Source organism: Lithobates pipiens, unplaced genomic scaffold (genome assembly GCF_037356315.1).
Source record: "Lithobates pipiens isolate NorthernLeopardFrog02 unplaced genomic scaffold, aLitPip1_a1.2 Scaffold_1, whole genome shotgun sequence".
In the NCBI taxonomy this organism is placed as follows: Eukaryota; Metazoa; Chordata; class Amphibia; order Anura; family Ranidae; genus Lithobates; species Lithobates pipiens.
The window spans coordinates 154,594,811-154,622,745 of NW_027507685.1; the positions used below are offsets into that span (position 1 = coordinate 154,594,811).

At 45.0% G+C, this 27,935-nt stretch overlaps 1 protein-coding gene across 1 annotated transcript in view; it reads right to left on the bottom strand.

Annotated features, from left to right (window-relative positions):
- Positions 1-820: 820 nt before the first annotated feature.
- The window catches only part of CFAP157 (cilia and flagella associated protein 157), a 31,225-nt gene continuing 4,110 nt past the window's right edge, over positions 821-27,935 (bottom strand). Inside the window, exons 3-9 of the mRNA XM_077478729.1 lie at positions 26,748-26,901; positions 19,382-19,649; positions 15,468-15,598; positions 11,472-11,622; positions 7,513-7,697; positions 6,223-6,394; positions 821-3,646 (exon numbers count right to left, since the gene is read on the bottom strand). Of these exons, the coding sequence (XP_077334855.1) occupies positions 3,551-3,646; positions 6,223-6,394; positions 7,513-7,697; positions 11,472-11,622; positions 15,468-15,598; positions 19,382-19,649; positions 26,748-26,901 (1,157 nt within the window). The 3' untranslated portion in view covers positions 821-3,550. The remainder of the gene's footprint in view (positions 3,647-6,222; positions 6,395-7,512; positions 7,698-11,471; positions 11,623-15,467; positions 15,599-19,381; positions 19,650-26,747; positions 26,902-27,935) is intronic.

Consider the following 27,935-nt stretch of genomic DNA (forward strand, 5'->3'; position numbering starts at 1 on the left):
GTTATGCACTTGGGGGCTAAGAATATGCATGCATCATGCATGCTAGGGGGAGTACAACTGGGGGAATCCGTGGTGGAGAAGGATCTGGGGGTTTTGGTAGAACGTAATCTCAATAATAACATGCAATGCCAAGCTGCGGTTTCCAAAGCAAGCAAAGTCCTTTCTTGTATTAAGAGAGGTATGGACTCCAGAGAGAGAGAGATATCATTTTGCCCCTGTTCAAATCATTAGTAAGACCTCATCTGGAATATGCAGTTCAGTTTTGGGCACCAGTTCTCAAAAAGGATATTGGGAACTGGAGAAAGTGCAGAGAAGGGCAACCAAACTGATAAGAGGCATGGAGGAACTCGGCTATGAGGAAAGATTAGAGGAACTGAATTTATTCACTCTTGAGAAGAGGAGAATAAGGGGGGATATGATCAACATGTTCAAATATATAAGGGGTCCATATAGTGAACTTGGTGTTGAGTTATTCTCTGTACGGTCAACCCAGAGGACATGTGGCACTCTTTACATCTAGAGGAAAAGAGATTTCATCTTCAAATACGGAAAGGTTTCTTCACAGTAAGAGCTGTGAAAATGTGGAATAGACTCCCGCAAAAGGTGGTTCTGGCCAGCTTACATATACATAATATAACTGGGTACTAACATTTATAGGTAAAGTTGATCCAGGCAGAATCCGATTGCCTCTCGGGGGATCAGGAAGGAATTTATTCCCCTGCTGTAGCAAATTGGAGCATGCTCTGCTGGGTTTTTTTTTTTTTTGCCTTCCTCTGGATCAACTGTGGGCATAAAATTGGGTATATTGGATTGTATGATATTTTTTTATTTTTTATTTATTTATTGTTTTTAAGGTTGAACTGGATGGACTTGTGTCTTTTTTTAACCTGACTAACTATGTATGTCATCCGTCGGCTCAGCATAGATCAACGAAGTGGTCTCCCGCTGAGCAAACGGAGCCTGTCAAAAATAGACATTATGTGTGAAAGGGGCCTAAGGCTGGCCATACATTATACAATTTTCCTTTTAGATTTACCAAAACCATCTAATATGAAGTTAAACTTAAACACTATCAATTTGTATGCAATCAAGCAGGCCCTTGCACTACGTAGTTGAAGGTAAATCTAAAGGAAATTGAAACAGAAAATTGTATAATGTATGGCCAGCTTTAGAGTGAGTCTACGTCTCCACTCTTTCTGGGTTGTAATTGGCTGGCTGTCATTTGTCTTATTTAAGGAGGAGAGGTGCACTTTTAGCTTCACAATGATAGCCAAGTGACAACTTATTGCTGGTTCAAAGCAACCTGAAGAAACTGAAATCTGCAGTTGAATATGTTATTTAAAAACATAGATGGCATATCATTCTGCTTATGCTTAGTGTTGTAGAGATTACAATGGCACAATGTTAAAAATGGCAACTATTACTCTGCTGGCAGAGAGATTAAAAGTCACATAGTAAAAATCAGACAGGAGGACTGAAGCCAATCTCATCAACACCAAACAAAATGGAACACGTGCAATAATGTACCTTCAAACAAAATGGAACGTTTTACTATGGGAGCCCATAGTGATTCATTCTTTTTTCCTTGAACAAGCGGGTTGAAGAAAGTGACTCAATTTATCCATCCACACATTCAATGTGGATGGGGTAATCCTCCCGCTGTGCCTTTGTATTCTGACTGAGGGGAGACTTCCCTTAACATCAGAATACACTGATCCGCATTGGCGGCACCGATCGAGCATCAAAAAATCAACAGGGTGGTTGTAGTCGATTGGTAGATCAATTTCTGTACAACCGCTCTGCCCATACATGGATCGAAATTCGGCCGGTCCCTGCTAAACCAGCAGAATTTTGATCCATTTATGGCCAGCCTAAAGCCTTGTACACACAATCTGATTTTCATCCGTGAACTGTGATGACAGACTGTTAAAACCCGACCGTAAGTACGCTCCATCAGACATTTGTTAGCCAACTTTCCGCCAACAAATGTTGGATGACAGGCTAGTAGATTTTCAGCGGACAGCGGTCTCAGATTTTCGTATTATGTGTACACAATTCCGTCACACAAAAGTCAAAAGTACAAACACGCCTGATTGGAATCAATGCTCACCAAACATGACATTAGCAGAAGGTGCCCAAAGGGTGGCGCCCAAGAGCTGAAATTCCAAGTAGTACGTCACTACGTTCGTGTTTGTTGGCCATCAACTGTGTACCGTTTGTATGCAAGACAAGTTCACGGCACGCGCCTGTCTGACGCAAGTCTGATCATGTGTATAAGGCTTTAGATCTCATCCGCTCATGAATGTTAATGGGACAAGTGTGGCTATTTTTCATGGCCGCAGTTGCAGATGTGAGCTTGTCCTAACCATTTCAATACCATGACTTGTAAGACACGTCCTTGGCATTAAAAGGGTACAGCATTTTTACTACTAGAGAGGAATATGCAAACAGTCCGTATCCATAGCGTGGTCACAGTGCTACTTTAAAGCTTATCATGCACATGGCAACAAGCTCACATCTGAGTGGTCCCCTGTTTACTGCTCAGTGTACCTCTGGCTGTGTAGTACATCAGGTTTCTCCTCCTTATTTATACCACATTCAGGGCTTTTTTTACTCAGAGAATAGGTACAGGAACTCCCCCCGTCTGAGTTCCCCCTTGTCTCCGCCCCCTACCCACCTCGAAGCACCGTCCCTTGATTTCACCCCCTGCCCGCCTCCCAGTACTGCCCCAAGTATCATTTGCTAAATAGTTTCTATGAAATTTGGAATGCACTGGAGCCAGCAACAATAGATCCCACCCTAGTAATAATAGATCCTCCCAAGCAACAATAGATTCCCCTCCCACCAATAATAGGCCCTACCCCAACAACAATAGGTCCTCCCAAGCAACAAAAATTCCCCTGCCAGCAACAATAGACCCCACCCCAGCAACAATAGTTCTCCACACAACAATGGACCCCCCACACAGAAACAATGGACCATCCACAACAAAATAACACCCTCAGCAACAAAAGATCCACCCCAGCAACATTAGACCTCCCCAGCAGCATTAACAGGTCTCCCAACGGTCAGCATTAATAGACCCTCCAGCAGCCAGCGACAATAGACCTATCCCCACAAGCAATAATAGACCCTCACACAAAAAACAGATTGCCACCAGTGATCATAAATCTCCCAGCAGACAGCATCAATAGACCCTCCAGCACACCCCTTGCTATAACATACATTTGGTGCTGGAGGTGCCGGAACTGCGTTCCCCCACGTTCCCACTGAAAAAAAGCCCTGACCACATTAGGAGAACAACTGAAACTGCCCAGCTCATTGTCTTCTTATTTGTGATGTGCGTGTCAGTCTGTGATCGTTTTTTCCCCCAAATATGGTAATGGCAAATGGTTCCCCTGTATAACCCCAATTCTATTCTATTTTTTTCTTTAGTAATATTGCCTATACTTCCTACCAAAAAAAAATAATATCTGTTGTCAGGTTGTCACAAAATCCTTCACTGTATCTTTAATTCCTGATGAGCTCATTTATTGTACGTCTATCAAAATTATATCAGAATGGGCTTGCTGCCAGATGTGGAAGATATTCCTGGTAATGCACTTTGTTTGGGTAGTCTGTCCTGTTGACTTATTGATAGCCGGTCCTAAAAGAAGAACACATACATTCATGGTATCTTTTTCTGTATTCAGACTCTCACTAAATGACAGGTTACAATAATAGCTGTAAATACAATAGACTCCGTGCGCCACCACAAAAAACTAAAAAAAGAAAAGAAAAATGCAGAAAAATAATAAACACTAATATTGAGAGGCTGCAGCATACATCAATAATGTGTTACCCACACCCAAGACAACAATTAATACAAAAATGTGTATTGCGCTACTCTCCAATGTACAGTATATATGTAACCGTGCCTATGTACTTTACAATAAATCACTAAATATGCATAATCCTTTTAAAGGAGTTGTAAAGTCTTCTGAAAAACCTTTGGTGCTGCAGCTGCTCCAACCAGAGCCCCCCTTTTTCTTACCTGAACCCGATCGTTCCATCGATAAACAGGAGCCCAGAAGCTCCAGCCGCTGTCTCGGGTCCTCATTGGATAGATTGAGAGCAGCGGTATCCATTGGCTCCCGCTGCTTTCAATCAAATCCAGTGACATGGGAGCCTGAGGTGGGGCTGAGTCCTGCTGTCTGTGTCAATGGATGTAGCAGCAGGACTCGGGAGCGCGCCTGCACATGTGCACCCATGGAAATTGGCTCTCCATGGGGGCACTCCCCAAAGAGGAGGAGCCAGGAGTGCCGCCGGGGGACCCCAGAAACAGAGTATTTGGTCCGCTCTTTGCAAAACCCTTGCACAGAGCAGGTAATGCAGGCCATACATGGTCGAATTTCGAACAAATTTTATTTTCAAAATCAGAAAGTTTGTTTTTTGTGATCCGATGATGCCACTATTGATTTTTGAAATTCGGCCGACCAAGCCTTCAATTTCACCTCATGTTGTTACAGAAAAGAATTTTCGTGACCGGGAATCTTCTTTTCTCTCCGTAAATTTTCTTTTCTTATTACATTTCTCGCACGATTCTCCCATCATTGATTAGAATATCGTTCGTTTTTCCAAAAATTTTCCAGCATGTCAGATTTCTCAAATTTGATTTCCGCATGAAAATCGACTGCTGCTGCAGCCCACTAATGGTGCGAAATTTATACGAAAATTCTTATGCCGGCCATACACGCTTCAAATTTCGAAAATTGTATCTAAGAATTTTCGTATGAATTTCGCACCATTAGTGGACTGCAGCAACAGCCGATTTTCGTGCGGAAATCAAATTTGAGGAATCGGACATGTTGGAATTTTTTTGAAAAATGAACGATATTCTAATCAATGATGGGAGAATCGTGTGAGAATTGTAATCAGAAAAGAAAAATTACAGAGAGAAAAGAAGATTCCCGGTCACGAAAATTATTTTCTGTAGCACCATGAAGTGAATTGAAGGCTTGGTCGGCCGAATTTTGAAAATCAATGGTGGCATCATCGGATCACAAAAAAAAAAACTTTCTGATTTTGAAAAGAAAATTCATTTGAAATTCGACCATGTATGGCCTGTATTAGATACCATTTTCGAAAGAAAATTCTTTCGAAATTCGAACCGTGTATGGCCGGCATTAGTATGACATGTTTGTTATATTTTTTTTTTAAAAGGAACCTTTACAGTCACTTTTTAATTAATATAGAAATGCCTATAATAAATCATCACAAACAAAAAAATTATAAAAATGAATAAATGTCCAATCAAAAAGTTAATTAACAATCTCCGTGCTTAATAAATTCAACTCCTCCATGCTCCACCTGAAGAATGTGTAAAACTCCACAAAACTCCAATCCACAATATAGCACACTCACAGATTCATTTGGAGTCTGAGACTTTTTACCAGCATTGAGAAAACACTCCCTTACGGTTTCGGCTCTGGACCAAAAGTGACGTCACCTGGCTCCGCCCTACACATTACATAACTGCCCACATGGCTTAAACAGGTTTTCTCAATGCTGGTAAAGAGTCTGTGAGCATGCTATATTGCAGATTGTAATTTTAAGTAAATGGTACTGCGCTACTCAAATATATGAGCAGAAGGATGCTGATGAGTTAAAGGGGACCTGTTGGTGATTTAAAGGGAACCTACTCTCTCCTTTACTCAATAGATTAGAGACACCTCCAGATGATGTAATAAGGTGCTTTGTGACCTGTATTTCTATATATATATATATATATATATATATATATATATATATATATATATGTAGGTCCACTATTCAGGTGAGTGGGTCTTCTTACTGCTGGTGGAGTTTTGCACATTCTTCAGGTGAAGCACAGAGTTGAATTTTATTAAGCATGGAGATTGGTAATTAACCTTTTGATTGGACTTTCATTCATTTTTTTTAAATTTTTTTATTTGTGAGGACTTATTTTATGCACCTTTATATTAATTAATGGGATTATGCATGTTTAGTCTGTACAGTACATTGGCACAGTATATAGCCATGGTTATATAAGTTGGAGAGTAGCACAATACACATTTTTGTATTGTTATAACAATTACTGCTACTGTATGTTTACCCTGCGGCTTAAAGCTTTTTGGGGTACAAATTATTCCATAACTGTTTATTTATAATTATACACATGGACTTGGGCAACTAATAGGAAGGTCATATATGGGGTCTTACCTTTCCAGTGCCTGGATATGCTTGTATAGGCCCAAGTCTTGTGGTTCTAGAAAGCATTCCAATTCTGCTGATTACCCCGTCAGAGGTGTCTTGTCTCGGTACTAGTCCCAGATCTCCTATCCGGTAATGAGGAATGACACCCGGGCCTTTCAACGTGGGTGACACAAGATGCCTAGAAGAAACTGCCATGTGTTTACAATCAATGTTCCTATAATGTGTATGAAATACCATCTTTACAGTGAGACCCAGAAAAAGGAATACAACACATGTTTTTAATAAGTGCATGACTCTTAGAAATTCATTCAGCAAAAACGTCAATCAGAGGCAGACCTACAGATCATGAAGCTCTTGCAGATTTGAAATGTCAAAGGTGTTCACTTCAGGATCAGCATCAAAGGGATGCAACTGGGCTTTAAAATCTTTCAGAGCAGCTTGTTTATTGCCTTCTCTTGATGATATACTATACCATGTTGTCCTGAGTCCGGTATGTGGCTTAGTTTAGCTCTACTAACAAGCTGCTTCCACATAGTCAAATCTCGTATTCCGTTTTGGGTTAGTAAACCCAAAATCCCACTGAAAAAAACGTGTTTTCTCGCAGGTTTCCATGACATCAGAGAGGGGCGGGGTCACCCGCTCGTCACTGGGGAAGCCTGAGTTTCCCCTTGCATCAGAGGGGGCGGACCTGAAGGGCCTGGTAATTGAATTTGGGGGAACCCCACGCTTTTTTTTTATCAACGACTTTCAATGACTGTTCTCTTTATTACCGGGGGGGGGGGGGGGGGCAATTCATTACAGCCGCGAGTGCTTTTAAATTACTTTTTTTCCTGCAGAAATTACACTTTGTGCAAGGACAGTTCTAAGCATGGGAAACATGCGCCCCTTTACAGGCATACTATGCACACCCCCCAGGTACAAAATTGAAAGGAATATTACACTTTTATTGTTTCACTTTAAGCATTATTAAAATCGAACGGCAGTTTTTAAAACTCTTTTTTCGCATTGATACATGTCCCCTGGGGCAAGACCCAGGTCCCCAAACACTTTTTAGGACAATAACTTGCATATAAGCCTTTAAAATTAGCACTTTATATTTCTCCCATAGACTTTTACAGGGTGTTCCCCGACTTTTCTAATTTACCGCGACCACCCCAAATTGTTCGCTGTTCGGTCAACAGGCGAACAGGCAATGTTCGAGTCGAACATGAGTTTGACTTGAACTCGAAGCTCATCCCTACTCATAGCCAAGGAGCATATTGAGGATAGGAATGCGCTTATTTTAATAAATTGTACCTGTTGACTTTAGATGTAATGTGAAGGTCCGTAGATTGGTTATCTCTGCTCTGGAAGTCATCTAAGGCTGGACCAAGGCCTAATGTGGCCGCACTGTTGAGTAGCACCAAGAGTTTCTCCAAAAGTTGGTTTTGTGTTACTAATAATGTCGCTTCTGTGTCCTCCCCCTCAATTTTGGGTGTCTCCTGCATAGACATACAGTAAATAGTGAAAATTTGTAAGAATGAAAACCTTTATATCATGCCACCTTTATATCATACCTTGTAACCTTTCCTGGACTGCTGTTATAATTATTACAGCACAGCCACAGGTAATGAAATACGGAGAAATATTATACCAGACTTTAGACTCAAGGGTTGCATGTAACCCCAATATATGTGCTATGCAGCTCCCAGGACGTGACAGGGATGCCAGCAGAGGGACAGTGAGCTTCCAGCAAGGCACTCTCTCATTGACTACCAACCAATCTGCTCTTAGTTGTACACTCCTGCTTCCTTAGATTGCAGCTGCTAGTGAGAAGTGAGAAGCTAGTGAGCCTGTCAGTAGGCTTCTCCACAACCATAAGGAACAGAATGGTACTCACATACTCTGTAAATAATTCAAATTTTCCCAAGTCTGCATATTCTGCAACCCCAGTAAAGCCTCATCTACATGATCTAAGCAGTTTAGAGGAACAGTGCACTATAACATCTATAAGGCAATTTATTGGATCATTCAAAGCTAAGTAGTTACAGTGCCTTGAAAAAGTATTCATACCCCTTGACATTTTCCACATTTTGTCATGTTACAACCAAAAACGTAATTATGTATTTTATTGGGATTTTATGTGATAGACCAACACAAATGCCGTGTACACACGATCAGACTATCTGGTGGACTTGGTCCGCCGGATAGTCTGATTGTGTGTACTCTGCATTTGTGTGTGGGCTCCGGCGGACTTTTTTTCCCCAAAAGTACGGCAGACTTAGAAAGTAGTTTTGACTCAATAATTGTCCGCTGGACTGCGAGTCCGGCCGTCTGTGCGCTAGTCCGCCGGACTTTTGAAATGAACGGACTTTACCGCACACGGAGAAAAGTCAGTTCATTTTGAACGTGGCTCCAGGTAGACGGGACTAGTGAGGGAGGTCAATATCGCCACCTCCATGGGCGAGATTGACACGTCGCTGGCCCGTCACCTGGTATGGACTTAAAGGGGAAGCCCTACGCCGAAAAAACAGCATGGGGGTCCCCCCCAAGGTCCATATCAGACCCTTATCCGAACATGCAGCCTGGCCGGTCAGGAAAGGGGGTGGGGACGGGCGAGCGCCCCCCCCCCTCCTGAGCCGTACCAGGCCACGTGCCCTCAACATGGGGGGGGTGCTTTGGGGAAGGGGGGCCCCACCCCAAAGCACCTTCTCCCCATGTTGATGAGGACAAGGGCCTCTTCCAGACAACCCTGGCCCTTGGTTGTTTAATAAGGGGCCCCCAGATATCGGCCCCCCACCCTGTGTGAATGAGTATAGGGGTAGAATGTACCCCTACCCATTCACCTGGTGAAAAAAATGTAAATAAAACACAACACAAGGTTTCAAAATAATTTATTGCACAGCTCCGGGAGTCTTCTTCCGTCTTGGGGGGTCTTCCCACCGGACTCCTCCGCTATCTTCTGCTAGCTCTTTTACTACCGGAGGAGCCCGGCTTTCTTCTTCGTCGTCGCCCGGGGGTCTTCTTCCAACTTCGGGGGTCTTGTCCCCCTCTTCGGTTCTTCTTGCTGGGCCTCCGATTGCTTCCTTTAGCTCTTTTACTAGCGGTGGCCCGGTCTTCTGTCGCTGCCGCCTTTTCTTCTCTTCCTCTTCTTCTGCATCCTCTGGGACTGTGACATCATAAGGGGCGGGAATATCACCTGGTGTCCCCGCCCATTGTCCTTATATAAGTCGCCGCACACCGCGTCCCTGTCATTGCGGCCAGAGAGAGCGTTGATTCATCTCAAGGAAGAAGAAGGAGAAGAAAAGAAGGTGGCGGCGGCGACAGAAGACCGGGCCACCACTAGTAAAAGAGCTGGAAGGAGCGGAGGCTCGGCAAGAAGAATCGAAGAGGGGGACAAGACCCCCGAAGTCGGAAGAAGACCCCCGGGCGGCGATGAAGAAGAAAGCCGGGCTCCTCCGCTAGTAAAAGAGCTAGCAGAAGATAGCGGAGAAGTCCGGCAGGAAGAGCCCCCAAGATCGAAGATGAAGAAGAGTTGTGCAATAAATTATTTTGAAACCTTGTGTTGTGTTTTATTTACATTTCTTTCACCAGGTGAATGGGTAGGGGTACATTGTACCCCAATACTCATTCACATAGGGTGGGGGGCCGGTATCTGTGGGCCCCTTATTAAAGGGGGCACCCGGATTCCGATAAGCCCCCCGCCCACAGACCACTACAACCAACGGCCATGGTTGTCGGGAAGAGGCCCTTGTCCTCATCAACATGGGGACAAGTGCTTTGGGGTGGGGGGGCCCATGTATGTTAAAGGCAGCAGAGAGGTCTAAAAGTAGGAGTATGGAGTAGTGCCCAGTTTTAGCAATTAGTAGGTCATTGGTGAGTGTTAGTAGGGCAGTTTCAGTAGAATGTTGTGGGTGGAAGTCAGACTGTAGGGGGTCGAGAAGGTTGTTGTCCATGAAGTAGCGACTCATTTGGTCATGGACAAGGCGTTCCATGAGCTTGGAGGCAAACGGGAGCAGGGAAATGGGTCTTAAGTTGTTCAAACAGGTGGGGTCTAGTGAGGGTTTTTTGAGTATGGGGGTAACCAGTGCATGTTTGTGCAGGGAAGGAAAGGTGCCGTAGGAGAATAAAAAAAGAAAGAAAGGTGCTGGAGGAGAGGGAGAGGTTGAAGATGTGGGTTAGGGAGTTGAGGATAAAGGGGGAAGGTGGTAGCTGTAATTGTGAGGGGACAGGGTCCAGGGAACAGGTAGTGAGATGGGCCATGGAGAGGAGTTTATAAACTTCATCTGTGGTAACTGGGCAAAAAGAGGAGAGTATTGAGCGTGGTGTTGGACCTATTGTGTTGGGTAGGGGAGGAAGTTGAATGCTGGAACTCTCCTTGTGAATTGTGTTGATTTTGGTATTGAAATGGTTGGCAATCTGTTGAGCGGTAAGCAAGTTGGTGGGTGGGGGCAGTGGGGGGTGAAGTAAGGAGTTAAGGGTAGAAAAGAGTTGACGAGGTTTGAATGAGAGGGTTTTGATGAGAGTGTTGTAATAGGTTTGTTTAGCAGTGTGGAGGCAGAAGTTGTATTTGAGAAGGGCAGATTTGTAGAGGGTAAAGTCTTGCAGGGACTTGGATTTACACCACGCTCTCTCAAGAGCACGGCTGTGTCTCTTGAGATTTCAGGTGTCGTCTGTTTGCCAGGGTTGTGGCAGACGGGGCTTTGTTCTGTGTGCAGAAAGAGGAGCAAGTACGTCTAGGGAGGATGACAGCGTGTTGTTGTAGATGGAAGTGGTTAGGTCTGGGCAGGACAGGGGTGCGATTTTGTCATAAAGGCCATCAGTAGCAGAGTGAAGAAGGGAAGGTCTGAAGTTGCGAAGGTTTATTAGGTTTGAAGTTGCGGGTATATTAATATCGAATGACACCTCTTTATACTGTATATAAACATATAAGGATGGATCAAGTGTTTTTACAGCTGTCATTTCATATATTACAGAGAACTATTAAGAAAGGCGCAGGTAGGGATGCAGCTAAACTACAACATAATCATGCATGTAGATGTGCTTTTGGGGTGTAGGATTAAGTATATTAAAACATCCATAGGGCTAAAGATATCCATGGCAGCTCCTCAATGAGACTGAAGTAAACACCAGAGGGTGCCAACTAAGTGCAGTATATAAGAATGGACTTTATTAAAAATTGTCACTTGTGACTTCTAATAAAGTCCTTTCTTATATACTGCACTTAGTTGGCGTCCTTTGCCATAATGTAGTCAGCTTACTCTGAAAATTCATACCATAAGCACATCCTTCAGAGACGAGGCAGCCTCCCTCAAGATACTCTCCACTGTTTGCCTTGTTTTCTTCTCATTTTCCAGCTCACCAATCACCTTGTCCTTCTCTGCAATCAGTCTGTGCACCTCTTCTTCCAGATGGACCATTCTCTGTCTAGAGGGAAGGCACCATCATTTTATTGACAATAATATATTAATGATGGGAAAAGTAACTACTGTATGGCCTGGAAGGAAATTGTATTTCAGTCTGGTACTCTTCCTTTCTTTTTTGAAACTACCGACCTCTCTGAGGCTGTCTTCTATACCAAGACATTCTTTGTCACACATCCCAAGAACAAGAGTTTGTTATTACGGCATTTCGTCCCTAACCTTGGTCCATTTGGGGCTACTGTAAAAATGTTTCCAGTATCCGAGTTTCAGAAGGTTTGGCCAAAGCAACCCTTTGTGCCCCCACCTACACTGCTGCTGCTTTGTTTAAGTTATAGGTTCTGTAACTCACAGTGTAATCCAACACTTCCTTCTGCCCACAGTTGGGGTTATTGAGTACATTCCCATCATTTCCAACTTAAAATTACCAATATTCAAGAAGTGTACTCCATAGAGTTCATAAAACTCACATCGTCTGTCCAGGACAGGCTAGCAGCTAAAGGAGACTATACTTATTTTGTATTGGTAAATTAGTAAATTCTTCATTTGAGAAGGCCTCTGTTTAACTTAAAATCCATACAAAACAGCAAGGAAGGTCAATCATTCAGCTATATGATATAAGCTGCAGCTATTTAGCGCAAAAGTCAAAAGTAAATGGGAACTGGATCTTAATAAAATGTTTGCTATGAAGTCCTCCATATGTACCTGCATTCAGGAGACTAATCACAAGTTGCTCACCCAATGGTACTGTACCCCATCAGTGTTGCATCAATACTTCCCTGAGACCTTGGATTGATGCTGGAGATGCCGGGAGGAACGAGGACACTTTTGTACATATTTTGGTCCTGCCTGAAGATAGACCATTACTGGAAAGAGGTGCGGAGATTCACTCAACAATTTACAGACTTCCCACTCCCTCCTCCATTGCACCCCTATCCCTGTTAGGACGTACAAGAAGTTAGTCCAAACCCTGCATTGCTCTACGATGGAAAGACCAAAAACCCCCTTCTATCTTGTTGTGCCTCAACAAGATGGAGGAAATCAACCAGCTGGAAGATTTAGTTCTTACTGCACAGAATCGTCTGGAACAATATACCAAAATATGGTTCTACTGGAACATGTTCATGTACTCTGATGAGGGCAAGGCCCTACTGGAAACCTGTTCTGAGGGTTGACTTCTTTCTGTTCTTCCTTTCAACATGTGCTCCAAGCATAGCACTCTTCCCCTTCCCTCTTTTTTTTCCGTCTCCATGCCCTTTTTTGTAGCCTTCATGCTCTTCTAATTCTCTCTTCTTCCTCCCTGAAAATTGGATATCCGATTGAGCATGTACTGTGGTCAGTAACAGGCAGTATAGTAGTGCAGGAACGCTATTGATTACCACCTCGAACTCTAGGGATACTCTTTCTCCAAGGGCCTATGCGGCTCATGGCCAATACTCAGGATCTAGACTCTTAAAGCTCCAGGCAAAGTTGTATATTATATAGAGCAGGGAAGAGCCACAACCTCTGTAAGGTTTTTATTGCTGAGTCTCCTTGGGAAAAGGTGTGTACATCCCATTGGGGAAATTTCCCTTCAATTTCTCTCCAGGAGATGCAAGAGAAAATAACAAAAAATCTCTACAAAGCCATTCTCTCATAGGTTCACACCTATGCAGTTTTCTTTTGATCTGTTTCTGTAGTGCTTTTTTCAGGTGAATTTTGTGTTTTTTGCACACGTGTTTTTGATGCATTTTTTGCCCGTTTGTGACTTTTTTATGCTTATTTTTTTGGTCAATTTGTTGGGTGGATTAAAAAAATGCAAAACACAGATAGCGGCAAAATCACTGTAAAAATGCACTACGTGCATGTCTGCAGCTTTTCCATTGAAGTCTATTGAAACAAAAATGCACTGTTTTGCTTTTTTAAAAAGTCCCTGACTCTTTCCAGAAACTCAGCAGCTGAAAAAAAGCATAGATGTGAATGTGTCCCATAGGAAACCTTGTTAAATGGACTGTAATGCGTTTCTGCAAAAATCAATTAAAGCGGGAGTCCACCGGGACTCCGCGTTTTTTTTTTTTTTTTTTAAAAGCCAGCAGCTACAAATACTGCAGCTGCTGACTTTTAAATAGTGACACTTACCTGTCCAGCGCGCCCGCGATGTCGGCACCCGAAGCCGATCGCTCGCTCGGCTGCCGGGTCCCGCCGCCATCTTGGGTATGGGAATCAGGAAATGGAGCCTTTCGGCTTCATTTCCCGGTTCCCTACTGCGCATGCGCGAGCCGCGCGGCGCAATCCGGACGGTCCCCGCTGCCTCTGGGAGCTGTGTGTTTCCCAGCAGGCAGCGGGGCACTTGCTGAAGGGGGCGGGGCATTGCGGAACGGGGGCGTAACCTACGCTCGTTCCGCAGACAGCTAGCCCGGAAGTGGGTGCAGTTACCTGGATTATCCAGGTAACTGCACCCCCCTCCCCCCTGAAAGGTGCCGATTGTGGCGCCGGAGGGGGGGAGGGATCAGATGAGCGGAGGTCCATTTTAGGGTGGACCTCCGCTTTAAATTAATGCATAGGCGTGAAATGAGCCTGAGACAGCTATCGACAGAACAGGTGTCCCTCATTGGAAGATTTACTTTACCTGTGACAACCTAAAAATGTTTGATTTTCCATTATATTTTGTACCAATGATAATGGTGACCGGGAAAAATAGAGAGGGTGAATGAAAACAGCAATTTAAACCTGAAGATGTTTCAACACATCCCAAGTCTATTCAACATTTAAAAGAATGTATGCTTTGCTATTTTTATTTATTTTACTTACCTTTTACAAAGGCTTCAGGCTGGTCATGTGATGCTGCAGGGCCCTCACAATCTTTCGCCAGTGCTCTGCGCTGAGTTGCGCTGGGTATTGTTCAACCCGCAAGACTGAGGAGGGCATCTTGTGGTGGAATAGAGGCACTAAGTGGGACAGTGCTGGACTGAAGGTGAGTATTGCAGATTGAGCTGCTTTTCTATTTATTTATTTTTTGCTAATTACCTATTATTATTATTATTATTAATAATAATAACAACATATATTTTTTACGCACTAGCTTATGTACCTCTACACCCTCTATTCCTTTGCACAATGCTGTCTGTATAAATTCTTACAGGAAGGGAGAGCAGATGCTAGACTTCACCTGTGTCCTGTTGCACCCTCTGTGTCTAATCCCTAGGTCGGGCCCTGGACTAGGTTGTACTGTTGTAGTACTTTAAGCCCCTGTACACACGGTCGGAGATTCTGCCAACCAAATCCGTCTGATTTTGTCCGTCGGATTTAGTCCGACGGATTGTGTCCGAAACTGTTGCATACACACGGTTGGACTAAGTTGTCGAAAAATCCGATCTTTCAGAACGTGATGACGTAATTTCGTTACGATGGGACTACATTCAGGCTAGTAGCCAATAGCTTTGATGTAGGAATTTGATCTGAGCATGCGTGGCACTTGGTCCGATCAAAATTCGCTACACATGATCGGAGTATGTCCGATCGAACCAGTTGGTCGGGAAATATTTCCAACATGTTGGAAAATTGGGTCCGACGGATATTCGGATGGAATCAGTCCGATGCATACCACACACAGTCGGATTATCCGACGACACGGTCCGATAGGACACATTCCGACGGATTCTCCGACCGTGTGTACAAGGGCTAAGATGTTGTGGATAATGGGGTATCATGGATGTATCATGTGATACCAATCACAGTTTTCCTTTTATTTTTTTCATTTTAATTAGAAAGATACATTTTTGGAATTTTATTGGTTGCTATGGGGAACGTCTTTGCCTTTGCCAACGCAATGGGTCTTTAGCGAAGCACCAAACATTCCTCATAAAAAGTCACCTGAGGGTTTCTGCCTCCTCCTGCAGGGTCTGATGGTATACGTGCAGCTCAAGTAGCTCCTGTTCCTTCTGGTTGGCTATGTCTAACATCGCCTGTTGTTGATGGCACTTTTCAGTTAACATGCGGATGACCTAGAATATAAAGCAGACATGGGAGAGAAGCAAAATTCTTATTTCAATACACATGCGTGGTGCCCCATCATTATGAATGGGCTGCCAATGCACCAAGCCTGATCAAAAATGCACTTTACCCTTTTTGGCAACATAGCATGGTGCACTTTTTTTTTCGTCATGCATTGCACTTCTTGTAGGGAGCATTGGAGTCTGTTTCACAATGAATGGCACCACAAATGCAGCAGGTGCATTGCTGTGTAATGTGGGAACAAGCAGTAACGCACATGGTAGGCATGGCCCACTGGAAACCTGCCCTGGGAAATACCATGCAGCCATCACTGGAGTGCTTGTGCTTGTAGACAGGAAGTGGCTGCAAAAAAAGCTGCAGGTAATCAGCAGCAATGAGAGACAGCAAATGATAAAATAAGGGGAAAAAAAGTAGTTTATTTTAAAAAAAACATTGTTTTTGATATTTTTAGATCTTCAGTTTTTATTAAAATTGATTCTGCCATGAAGGTCCTTGTTTAAGGAACCTTATGTTATGGGGGTCCCAGTTGTGCTCCTGAGTTGCCACCTATCACATGTACAGGCAGGTGCAGTCTATTTTCTCCACGGCAGGTGGCACTCAACCACAGCGGTATTAGAAAAGGAGAGGAAGTCAGAAGGAACCTAGTTCCTCTATGGCTTCTTGGGTCACAAGGGGGCAGCTATCCAATTGGATGCTGGTGTCCCATGTGACTGTGGTGGCCATCTTCAGTCAGGTAGAGTCTATTTACAGTGAGGGAAAAAAAGTATTTGACCCCTGCTGATTTTGTATGTTTGCCTACTGACAAAGAAATGATCCGGGTCTTCAGGGAGTTCCGTCGGAGATCAGGTGACGTCACGGACATCTACGTCACTGGACTCCTCTGGACCGGTGACGTTGAAGTTCTGATTGAAAGTAACGTGTATGGGGGAGGAGCTACACATGACGTCACCCGCTGCTGCCCTACGGAACTAACATAATTGCCCTACGGAACTAACACGATTAAGCAGTGAGCACTTAGATCTTTTCTTTCTACCCATGACCTGGCATCCTTGCTGAGATCTAAGGAGACGTGAGAGAAGGTTATGGTCCGTGTTAACCCTTTTGATACCCGCTTGCATGACCACCTGTTTGCACAGGGGTCCATGCCATAAGGTGAGAGTGATTAGTTAGACCAGAGGTGGAGGGATTGTCACGCTACTGTGGGAAAAAAATTACTTACTTCACTGCTACAGTTTGAATTTAAAACGTATTTGTCTGAACTGTGAAGTTAAGTCATGGATTGTGGAAAATCACTAGTGTTGGTGATTGTATATAGTGTATACCACATTTACCACTGGCTAATGCAGAGTTGCAATGCAAGGAGATCAGCTAAAAGTAGTTGGATCTGTATGTGCGTTATAATTAATCGAAATTAGTCGATTAATCGAACGCGAAAATTTTAATCGGTAACAGCCCGAATTTTTTTTTTCACTACTAATGGCAGCGATCTGTGATTTTTATCATGATTGTGACATTGCAGCGGACAGATCGGACCCTTTTGACACTATTTTGGGACCATTGACATTTATGAAGCGTTCAGTGCTAAAAAAAAAAGGCGCGCATTCTCCACAATGCCGGGAGCCTAGGCATTATATGACGCCCATTCGGAGGGAGGAAGGGTTTCTGCCGCCATCATTTTACTATACGGCGATAGGGAACTGGTTAAGGAGCCTGTCTATGTTTTTTTGTTTTTTTTTAGGGTGGACCTCTGCTTTAATGACTTGGAGAGGATCTGCAAAGAGGAGTGGGACAAAATCCCTCCTGAGATATCTGCAAACCTGGTGGCCAACTACAAGAAATGTCTGACCTGTGTGATTGACAACAAGGGTTTGGCCACCAAGTACTAAGTCATGTTTTGCGAAGGGGCCAAATAATAGTTTCACAAAAAATGCAAATCAATTTATAACTTTTTTGAAATGTGTTTTTCTGGATATTTTTGTTGTAATTCTGTCTCTCACTGTTAAAATAAACCTACCATTAAAATTATAGATCATTTCTTTGTCAGTGGGCAAATGTACAAAATCAGCAGAGGTTCAAATACTTTTTTCCATTACTGTAAGACCCTGGCTCCTGGGCTTGGTGCTCATTTCATGTTTGGCTACAGTAGGTACATGTAATCTGTCTGTCGGGGACATTGCTTAGCGACAGGAGAGGTTAGGAGAGGTCCTAAGGAGCAGGGAAGGTGTAGGGACATGCCAACCTACCTGGATGGATCCCCACTTGGGTATGGACATTCCACCCCTCAAGACAGATGCTGTTGGCAACCCTGGGACCTTCTGCTACTACTCTTTGCTGTTACATCCTGTGAATGCTCCTGGACGGGTTGCATTCCCTTCTGGCTTGTTGTATTTTGCCGAACTAATTACAATATATCTCTGTTCTCTGGACTCTGAATGCTTTCTGCTGCTGCACCTAACCACATGCCCATGTTGTGGGCAGCACAGTGGTGTAGTGGGCAGCACTCTCGCCTAGCAGCAAAAAGGGTCGCTGGTTCAAATCCCAACACTACCTGCCTGGAGTTTGCATGCTCTCCCTGTCCCCACGTGGGCCTCCCCCAGGCACCCCGGCCTCACCCCAAAGACATGCTGGTAGGCCAATTGGCCCCTGTCCAAAATTGGCCCTAGTATATGAATGGAGACCTTGGACTGGGAGCCCCCTTTGAGGGTAGGGACCAATGTGAGTGTACAATGTACAGGGATAGGGGCAATTGTAGACACTCACTCAGGTTGAACTGGATGGACTGGTGTGTTTATTCAACCTTACTAACTATGTAACTATGTCCATAATGAAGACTATGAGGGACACACATTGCCTAGGCATGGTTCATCTTTGTCATTATCAGGAAGCCGGTTCAATGCTAGTAGACTTGTCATGCTTCCTGATGGCCTGGCACAAGCAACAGATCAGCATCAGATCTGACAACACTTAGCCCCCGTACACACGGTTGGAGAATCCGTCGGAATGTGTCCTATCGGACCGTTTTGTCGGATAATCCGACTATGTGTGGTCTGCATCGGACTGTTTCCGTCAGAATATCCGTCGTACCAAATTTTCCAACTTGCTGGAAATATTTTCCGACAAACTGGTCCGATCGGACATACTCCGATCATGTGTAGAGAATTCCGATCGGACAAAGTGCCACACATGCTCAGATCAAATTCCTACACCAAAGCTATTGGCTACTAGCCTGAACGTAGTACCATCATAACGAAATAATGTCATCACGTTCTGAACGATTGGATTTTCCGACAACTTCGTCCGACCGTGTGTATGCAACAGTTTCAGACAAGATCCGTCGGACAAAATCCGATGGACAGAATCCGTCGGATTTGGTTGTCGGAATCTCCGACCGTGTGTACAAGGGCTTAGAGTATAGTGTATGTATAGCCCAAAATAGATTATTTTTAGTTTTAGATAGTGTAGTGAAGGGTTACATTTCCTATCAGTTTAAACAGTTTGCCTTCACGACCAATCATCTACAGATAATCACTGCATGTCTGATTACATGTGATGACCACAAATGGCTGCATGCGCTGTCCGCTTCTCATTGCTTTACATTGGGCTTCCTGTCTACAGCTGTCCCCTAAAATCCTGCTGAGGAAATCATAGCTGGCCCCTAAACGCACGCGTAAGTGGGCCCTATACTGTGATAATTCAGCGTCCATCTTCGATCGTTGTCTCTAGGATTACACTTCACACAAATGACTCCAGCACTGTTGAGGGTAATAAGTCACCTTTTGGTTGCTGAGACTTTTCTTCACCAGCTCCTTCTCATTCTCCTCCAGCACCACCAGCTGTTTGTGGAGTTCAGATTCTCGCTCTTTCAGAAGGTCGTTCTCATTGATCAGTTCCATGCTCTTATCTGACATCTTGGCCAGCTGGGAACCAATAGCCACATTCTCGCGGATCGCTCGCTTTGTAGTCTCTGCCATCTGGTTGTTGGACACCCGGCGGAATTCAGCTGCCACAGTATTCACCCGCTGGACCATTTCCTTCTTTAACCTGTAGGAAAAAAAATGTAACTTTGGAAACCTTAATGCTGGCCATACACTATATGAAAAATTGGCCAAACCATTTTTCGAAAAACGAACATTGGGGCGTGAGAGCAAACGATAGTGGCATCATGTAATGGCCAATAAATCGTTCAATGGAAATAAATGAATCCATTTTTTGTTTGTTTTTTTTACATATACCTAGTGCAGACAGTTTGAACGAGAAACACATTAACCTTTCAATTTATCGTTTGTTCGGCAGTAACATTTCTAAACTTTTTCCGCCACCCAATAGAGACTTGCTCCATCACGTCCAATGTTTAAAATTTGCCTGCATTGTTTGCACATTTTCTTGCACTAATTTTGCACGTTTTTTTTTGGATTTTCTAATTTTATTTAATTTTTCTGTGTTTCATCATTTTAGCACATTTATGCTTCATGTAGATGGTATTTTAATTTTTAATTTTTATTAATTTTATACTAATTTATGTAAAGCATCACTATCAGACCAGTTTATGCTACCACCGTGATATTTCATATATGTTTATTTATTATAGTTTGGCACCACAGTATACGTAATATACTTTAATATTCTTTTTTCACGACTAATCCACCAGCTATCACAATTAGTCTTCACCTATAGGTCTGTAAGAATTTATTTGCACGCGCACTTTAATAACTGCATATTGCCATTTAGATTAACACTTTAATAACTGCATATTGCTATTTAGATTAATAAGTTATATGGTTTGCTACATTGTAACCTGTTGCCATTGGCGTGCACTTTGAGTTTATTGTATTTTTATTTAATTTTCATTTAATTTTAAAATTTTGGGTTTTGAACCAGCACGCTGGAAAATATATATTACATACACTTTGGCCCAAAATTAGTCAGCACTTTAAGAATTATATATTGCCACACATGTGAAAATTGACCTATACAATACAATACATTTTTATACACCAACACACTACTAGTCCCCACATATAGGTATAAGCGCCATATCTATTACCCCCCTTTGTCTTTGCATCGTTCCACCCGTGGGTGGAAATCAATAGAGGCTGCTCTTACCTTTTAACTTTTCTTTTCTTTTCCTTTCTACATTCACTCTTAAGGATCCATAGCGCAACCCACCCCCCAGTTATACATTTCTAAACTTGTCCTTCGTTTTTTCAACTCAAAAATGATTATCGATTTTGTGCCCATTAACTGGCTGAAAAACAAACGCCCAAAATGACTGAATTTCGGACGATTTTTCATATAGTGTATGGCCAGCATTAGGCTGCATTCACACCCAAGCTTTTCAAAGTCATGCTTTTGCCACGATTTTGTTCAGGTCACCAATGTAAAAGGCAGAAAAATGCCTGTAATCTGTTCCAAAGACGCCAATGTTCTTTTTTGAGCTTAGGGCATTTTTCAAGCGTTTTGCATCAGGTGACAAAATGCTCACATGTGAACAGGTGCCATTAAAATGAATGGGACTTTACTTGGTGGGCATTTTTCAGGATGTTTTACAAGCGTTTTATGAGCTGAATACGCTCAGGTGTGAATGCAGCCTCACTGTGTCATGAATCCATACATAGAATGAGTGTTGTAACCATTATAGCGACCGGGTTGACCAACCAACCAACCTTCAACTAGAAGGGAAGTTCTACTAGTGGGACCAGCACCAAGAATGGCCACCAGCTACTATCCTTGGGATTTGTTTGTGCACCTGACAACAATGTCACTCCTGTGTAGACACTTACTAAGTGTCTACGCAGGACAGCTGTGACAGCTCCAATCTGGGCTCCTGGCTGTGACAGCTTAACTGTGGGCACCTGGCTGTCACAGCCAGGTGCCCACAGTTGAGCTGTCACACCCAGGAGCCTACACTTGAGCTGCCACAGCCAGGAGCCCAGAGTTGAGCTGCCACAGCCGGGAGCCCAGAGTTGAGCTGCCACAGCCGGGAGCCCAGAGTTTAGCTGTCACACCCGGGAGCCTACACTTGAGCTGTCACAGCCAGAAGCCCACAGTTAAGCTGTCACAGCCGGGAGCCCAGAGTTGAGCTGTCACAGCCGGGAGCCCAGAGTTGAGCTGTCACAGCCGGGAGCCCAGAGTTGAGCTGTCACAGCCGGGGGGCCCAGAGTTGACATGCCGGTGTTGGGGAAAAAAGTCAGAGGGAAGGAAGTGCTCATATGAGCACATCGCTGGATCCTAGGACATCTGGCCCCCGGGCCACAGTTTGGAAATCATTGGCCTAGGCGATCCAAGCGGGAGTTCTCTTCCCTTCCTCCCTGCAGTCTTCTGGGACATGTCACAGATCTCAGAAAACTGTGGGACCATTCAAAATGTGCAGCGTGACTCATGCTTGTGCAGTGGGTACTTGGCTGTGAAGTCACAAGTTGTCACAGCCAGGTGCCCAGAGATGAGCTGTCACAGCCAGGTGCCAACAGTTGAGCTGTCACACCCGGGAGCCTACACTTGAGCTGTCACAGCCGGGAGCCCAGAGTTGAGCTCTCACAGCCAGGAGCCCAGCTGAGCTGTCACAGCCAGGAGCCCAGTTGAGCTGTCACAGCCGGGAGCCCACAGTTGAGCTGTCACAGCCAGGTGCCCAGAGATGAACTGTCACAGCCAGGTGTCCACACTTGAGCTGTCACACCCGGGAGCCCAGAGTTGAGCTGCCACAGCTGGGATCCCAGAATTTAGCTGTCACAGCCGCAAGCCCAGAGTTGAGCTGTCACAGTCGGGAGGCCAAAGTTAAGCTGTCACAGCCGGGAGCCAAAAGTTGAGCTGTCACAGCCGGAAGCCCAGAGTTGAGCTGCCACAGCCGGGAGCCCAGAGTTTAGCTGTCACACCCGGGAGCCTACACTTGAGCTGTCACAGCCAGAAGCCCACAGTTAAGCTGTCACAGCCAGGAGCCCAGAGTTGAGCTGTCACAGCCGGGAGCCCAGAGTTGAGCTGTCACAGCCGGGAGCCCAGAGTTGAGCTGTCACAGCCGGGAGCCCAGAGTTGAGCTGTCACAGCCGGGAGCCCAGAGTTGAGCTGTCACAGCCGGGAGCCCAGAGTTGAGCTGTCACAGCCGGGAGCCCAGAGTTAAGCTGTCACAGCCGGGAGCCCAGAGTTGAGCTGTCACAGCCGGGAGCCCAGAGTTGAGCTGTCACAGCCGGGAGCCCAGAGTTGAGCTGTCACAGCCGGGAGCCCAGAGTTGAGCTGTCACAGCCGGGAGCCCAGAGTTGAGCTTTCACAGCCGGGAGCCCACAGTTGAGCTGTCACAGCGGGAAGCCCAGAGTTGAGCTGTCACAGCCGGGAGCCCACAGTTAAGCTGCCACAGCCGGGAGCCCAGAGTTGAGCTGTCACAGCCGGGAGCCCAGAGTTGAGCTGTCACAGCCGGGAGCCCAGTTGAGCTATCACAGCCGGGAGCCCAGTTGAGCTGTCACAGCCAGGTGCCCACAGTTGAGCTATCACACCCGGGAGCCTACACTTGAGCTGTCACAGCCGGGAGCCCAGAGTTGAGCTGCCACAGCCGGGAGCCCACAGTTGAGCTGCCACAGCCGGGAGCCCACAGTTGAGCTGCCACAGCCGGGAGCCCACAGTTGAGCTGTCACAGCTGGGAGCCCACAGTTGAGCTGTCACAGCTGGGAGATCACAGTTGAGCTGTCACAGCTGGGAGCCTACACTTGAGCTGACACAGCCGGGGGCACAGAGTTGAGCTGTCACAGCCGGGAGCCTACACTTGAGCTGACACAGCCGGGTGTCCACAGTTGATATGCTGGTGTTGGGGGAAAAAGTCAGAGGGAAGGAACTGCTCATGTGAGCACATCACTGGATCCTAGGACAGGTGAATGTTTACGAGGCAGCAGCTACAGTTTTTGTAGCTGCTGACTTTTAATAAACACAAATATGACCTAAGCTCCTCTTTAAAGCGGTTCTCCACCCAAAAGGGGAAGTTCCGGTAATCTGATCCCTCCCCCCCTCCGGTGCCACAATCAGCACCTTTCAGGGGGGAGGGGGGTGCAGTTACCTGGATAATCCAGGTAACTGCACCCACTTCTGGGACGGACCGCCGCAGATGCCCCGCTCCCCCCCCCCCATTGTGTTCTGGGAAACACACAGTTCCCAGGACACAGCGGGGACCAAAAGAGACGCGCAGCGCGACTCGTGCATGCGCAGTAGGGAACCGGGCAGTGAAGCCGCAACGCTTCACTTCCCGATTCCCTGACAGAGGATGGTGGCGGGTGCAGCAGAGAGACGAGCTATCGCTCGTCATCTGCCGCCGACATCGCTGGACCCTGGGACAGGTAAGTGTCCATTTATTAAAAGTCAGCAGCTGCAATATTAGTAGCTGCTGGCTTTTAATATTTTTTTTTTTAGGTGCAGAACCGCTTTAAGCTTTCACAATAAAACCTAGAAGCGAATTGGTTACCATGTACATCTGCACCAGATTCTGTGTGACCCAGTTTTACTAAATAACACCCCCCCCTCCCCCTTATCTTAAATAATTACATTTTGGGCAACAATTCACAAAAAGAATGTAATGGAACTTGAAAGAGTGCAGAGAAGAGCGACTAAACTAGGGAATGCTTGGAGGACCTCATCTATAAGGAAATGTTAGCTGAACAGAATGTGTTCCCATACGAGAAGAGAAGACTGGGGGAATATGATCACCTCATGTAAAAAACAGAAAGTGTCCATGATGTAAATTCAAAAGGAAAGTTGTTCACTTTAAAAAGATTGGATGACCTTTAATAACATTTGCCAAAACATCCCTATGCATTACAGCATCCTCAGTACATTATTAGGCTCCATGTTGTAAAACAATGTTTACTTTTAGCCCATGTTCAATTCGGACCGTTGTGACATGCTATTTCCGGCAACGGCACCGTCCAAGTAGTTCCTGCACTACTTTTGGCGACTTCGGGGGTGATTTGAATAGACATGAACCTGCATAAATGTCTGTCAAATCGCCCCCAAAGTTGGACTGAAATGCCAGTTTGAAATCACTTGCAAGATTTTTAACTGGCCCTTAGGGTGAGCGTGAGCTTCGAGTTTATTCCAGTGCTCTCCCCTTTCCATCATGTAGGAAATACTAAGCATTAGATGCACAGCCCATGGAAACTCACAAACCACTGCCCAGCTTCATTCCCTACCCACACATGTGCAGTCTACTCTCTTTCACTGAATGCTGAGCTGTGAGAGCATGGCTGAGTATTCTTTTAAGAGTTGCCAGGGCCGTGTATCCAAAACATGTTGCATCCTGCTAACTTCAGGACAGAGATAATTAATTAAGCATTCTTTTAGATACAAGAAGGGCTGCATAATAATGTATTGAGGAGGCTGGAATGCATGGGGATGTTTTTGACAAATATCATTAAAGGATGAACTAAACCTTAAAAGTAAATTCAAAAGACATACAGGCATTGTTTGTAATTGCAGGTAAAAAGGTTTAACATCCACTTATATGTCTGTATTGTTATTTGCATTGTACTGTTACATGATCGGCCCGCGTGGATACGCCCCGTGTGAAAGGAACCTTAGAAGTAATGAATACCTGTAAGTGCTGCACTATCACCTTAGTTACTATTGTGTACGTAACATAAAAAAAAATGTTAGGTTCCCTTTAAATGCTGGGGAAGGAAAGAAAAGAGCTCTTATCCTTTAGGCTGGGTTCACACTAGGGGTGCAACAGATCGTCACTGATCCGTGATCCAAATGGGTCACCCCGCTCAGATCAGCACACGCTCCGTGGTCACGGCCTTAGGAAAGGCCGCGGCTTCAGCCTAGCTCTGAAGCGGCGGCCATCTTTCTACACCCAGGCCGTTTACAATGTGACCGCTCCGTCAAATGACGGAGTGATCACTTGTAAACAAACCTGCGTCATGTCATGACGCCGGTTCCTCTCTCCCCTCTGTGTATTGATCTGTACAGTGGAGGGGGAGAGATCAGATGGATGCAGCGCTGTGGACTGGATCTGTAGTGCCCACATCGCTGCTCTTTGACAGCCTACTCTGCAGTACCCTGCCAATACCCAGCAATACCCTGCCAATACTCTGCCATACCCTGCCAATATTCTGCCATACCCTGCCAATACTCTGCCAATACCCTGCCAATACTCTGTCATACCCTGCCATACCCTGCCAATACTCTGACATACCCTGCCAATACTCTTACATACCCTGCCAATACTCTTACATACCCTGCCAATACTCTGCCAATACTCTGCCATACCCTGCCAATACTCTTACATACCCTGCCAATACTCTGTAATACTCTGCCATACCCAGCCATACTCTGCCATACCCAGCCAATACTCTGCCATACCCTGCCAATACTCTGCCATACACAGCCATACCCTGCCATACTCTGTAATACTCTGCCATACCCAGCCATACTCTGCCATACCCAACCATACTCTGCCATACCCAGCCATGCTCCGCAATACCCAGCCATGCTCCGCAATACCCAGCCATGCTCTGCAATACCCAGCCATGCTCTGCAATACCCAGCCATGCTCAGCAATACCCAGCCATGCTCAGCTGTACCCAGCCATGCTCAGCCAATATTACAGTGGGGGAGATTGTGGATATTACAGTGGGGACTATATGGCTGTGGAATTTTCACAGGTTTTTGCAAATTCAATTATTATTTGCTGATCCGAAAAATGATCCGATCCGTGACTCTGATCCGAAGAATGATCCGATCCGTGAGTTTTTTGATCCGTTGCACCCCTAGTTCACACTAGAGCATGGAGCGGCTCACAGCAGGGGGTCCAGTGCGTCTCCATTCACCAATTCAGGTCTGATTTCAGCCCAAATTATTTGCTGAATTCAGAGCTGAAACATACCAGAAGACGCACAAGAACACTGTGCAATTCTCATCGGAGCCACTCTGGAGATGTGTGAACCGGCTCCATAGAGAGACAGTCACAATCTCCTGTTGTGTGAATTGGATGGGGGTAAACCCCCAACCGATTTGCAATAGTGTGAACCCCACCTTAAACTATCAAGAGAATGAAGATCAGACAATTATTTGGGGAAACATAAGATGTGCACAAGGCAGAGGAATAATTCCTTATACCCCCAATAGGATACTTTCAATGAAATGAATTGACTTCACAGCGAGCCTAACCTGTCCTTATCCAGCACCGCCTTCTTCTCCAGACCGTACATCATTTGTTTGTGTTCTTCTTCCTGAGATCTTAACTTTTGTTCCAGCGCAGCAAATTTGGCCATCAGCTCCTCTTTCTGTACCCTGAACTCTTCCAAGGAAGCCAATTTACCAGCTGCAAACAAAGCACACCAGTCAGACATCAAGTTTACTTATGTCACAATTTGTCCCATGTGCAGAACTGCCATCTCACTTTATTGTGTTCATTTGCATAGTGCTGGCTCAACCTTTAGTCTCCACCCCTGAGGAGCTTACAGTATAATGCCTCTCCCACAGTCATAAAAAAAGCCCATCTTGCTTATAGTAAATCAGGTTATGACAGATTATTATTCCTTCATGGTTTCCAGAAAAATGAGTGACAAAGAAACAAAGGTAGGTGACTATATGTAGCTACAAGACTCGTATTCCCTGCATGAGCAAAGCAAAGATTCGCTTGAGGGCTAAAACATTAGCAGGGTGTCACTGTACAGCAATACTGTGTATTAGAAATGGTAGCCGGGGCCTAAGCTGTAGAGCGTTGACAATGTTTGAAATAACTGAAGCCCCTTAATAGAATGGATAAATCATATCAGCAATTACCATAAAACTAGATCCTGCAAGTAGATAGGCAACCAATGACCTTATACAGTGCCTTGAAAAAGTACTCATACCCCTTGCAATTTTTCACATTTTGTCATGTTACAACCAAAAACGTAAATGTATTTTATTGGGATTTTATGTGATAGACCAGGGCTCAAAATTTCAAGTCCTGAGCTACTGGCCAGGTCTCAAGGGTTACTCACCACCAGTTGCCCCACCCAACCCCTACCTTGCCCTGCTACTAATTCTGCCCCTAATCACACCTTCATAACTTGTGGCTCTCCTCTTCCTCAATGCTCTCTTCCACCAGGGAGATCACTGGGAGAACGGCTCCCGATCAACCCCACCCGGCGGCGGTGTTCGCCCTCCACTCCCAGGCAGCCCAGCTCGCAAGCCCTCATTTTCCACTCACAAAATGCGAGTGGAGAATTTAAGGGCTGTGATAGACCAACACAAAGGGGCACATAATTGTGAAGTCGAAGGAAAATAATAAATGGTTTTCAATTTTTTTTACAAATAAATATGTGAAAAGTGTGGTGTACATTTGTATGGCGCCCCCCCCGAGTCAAT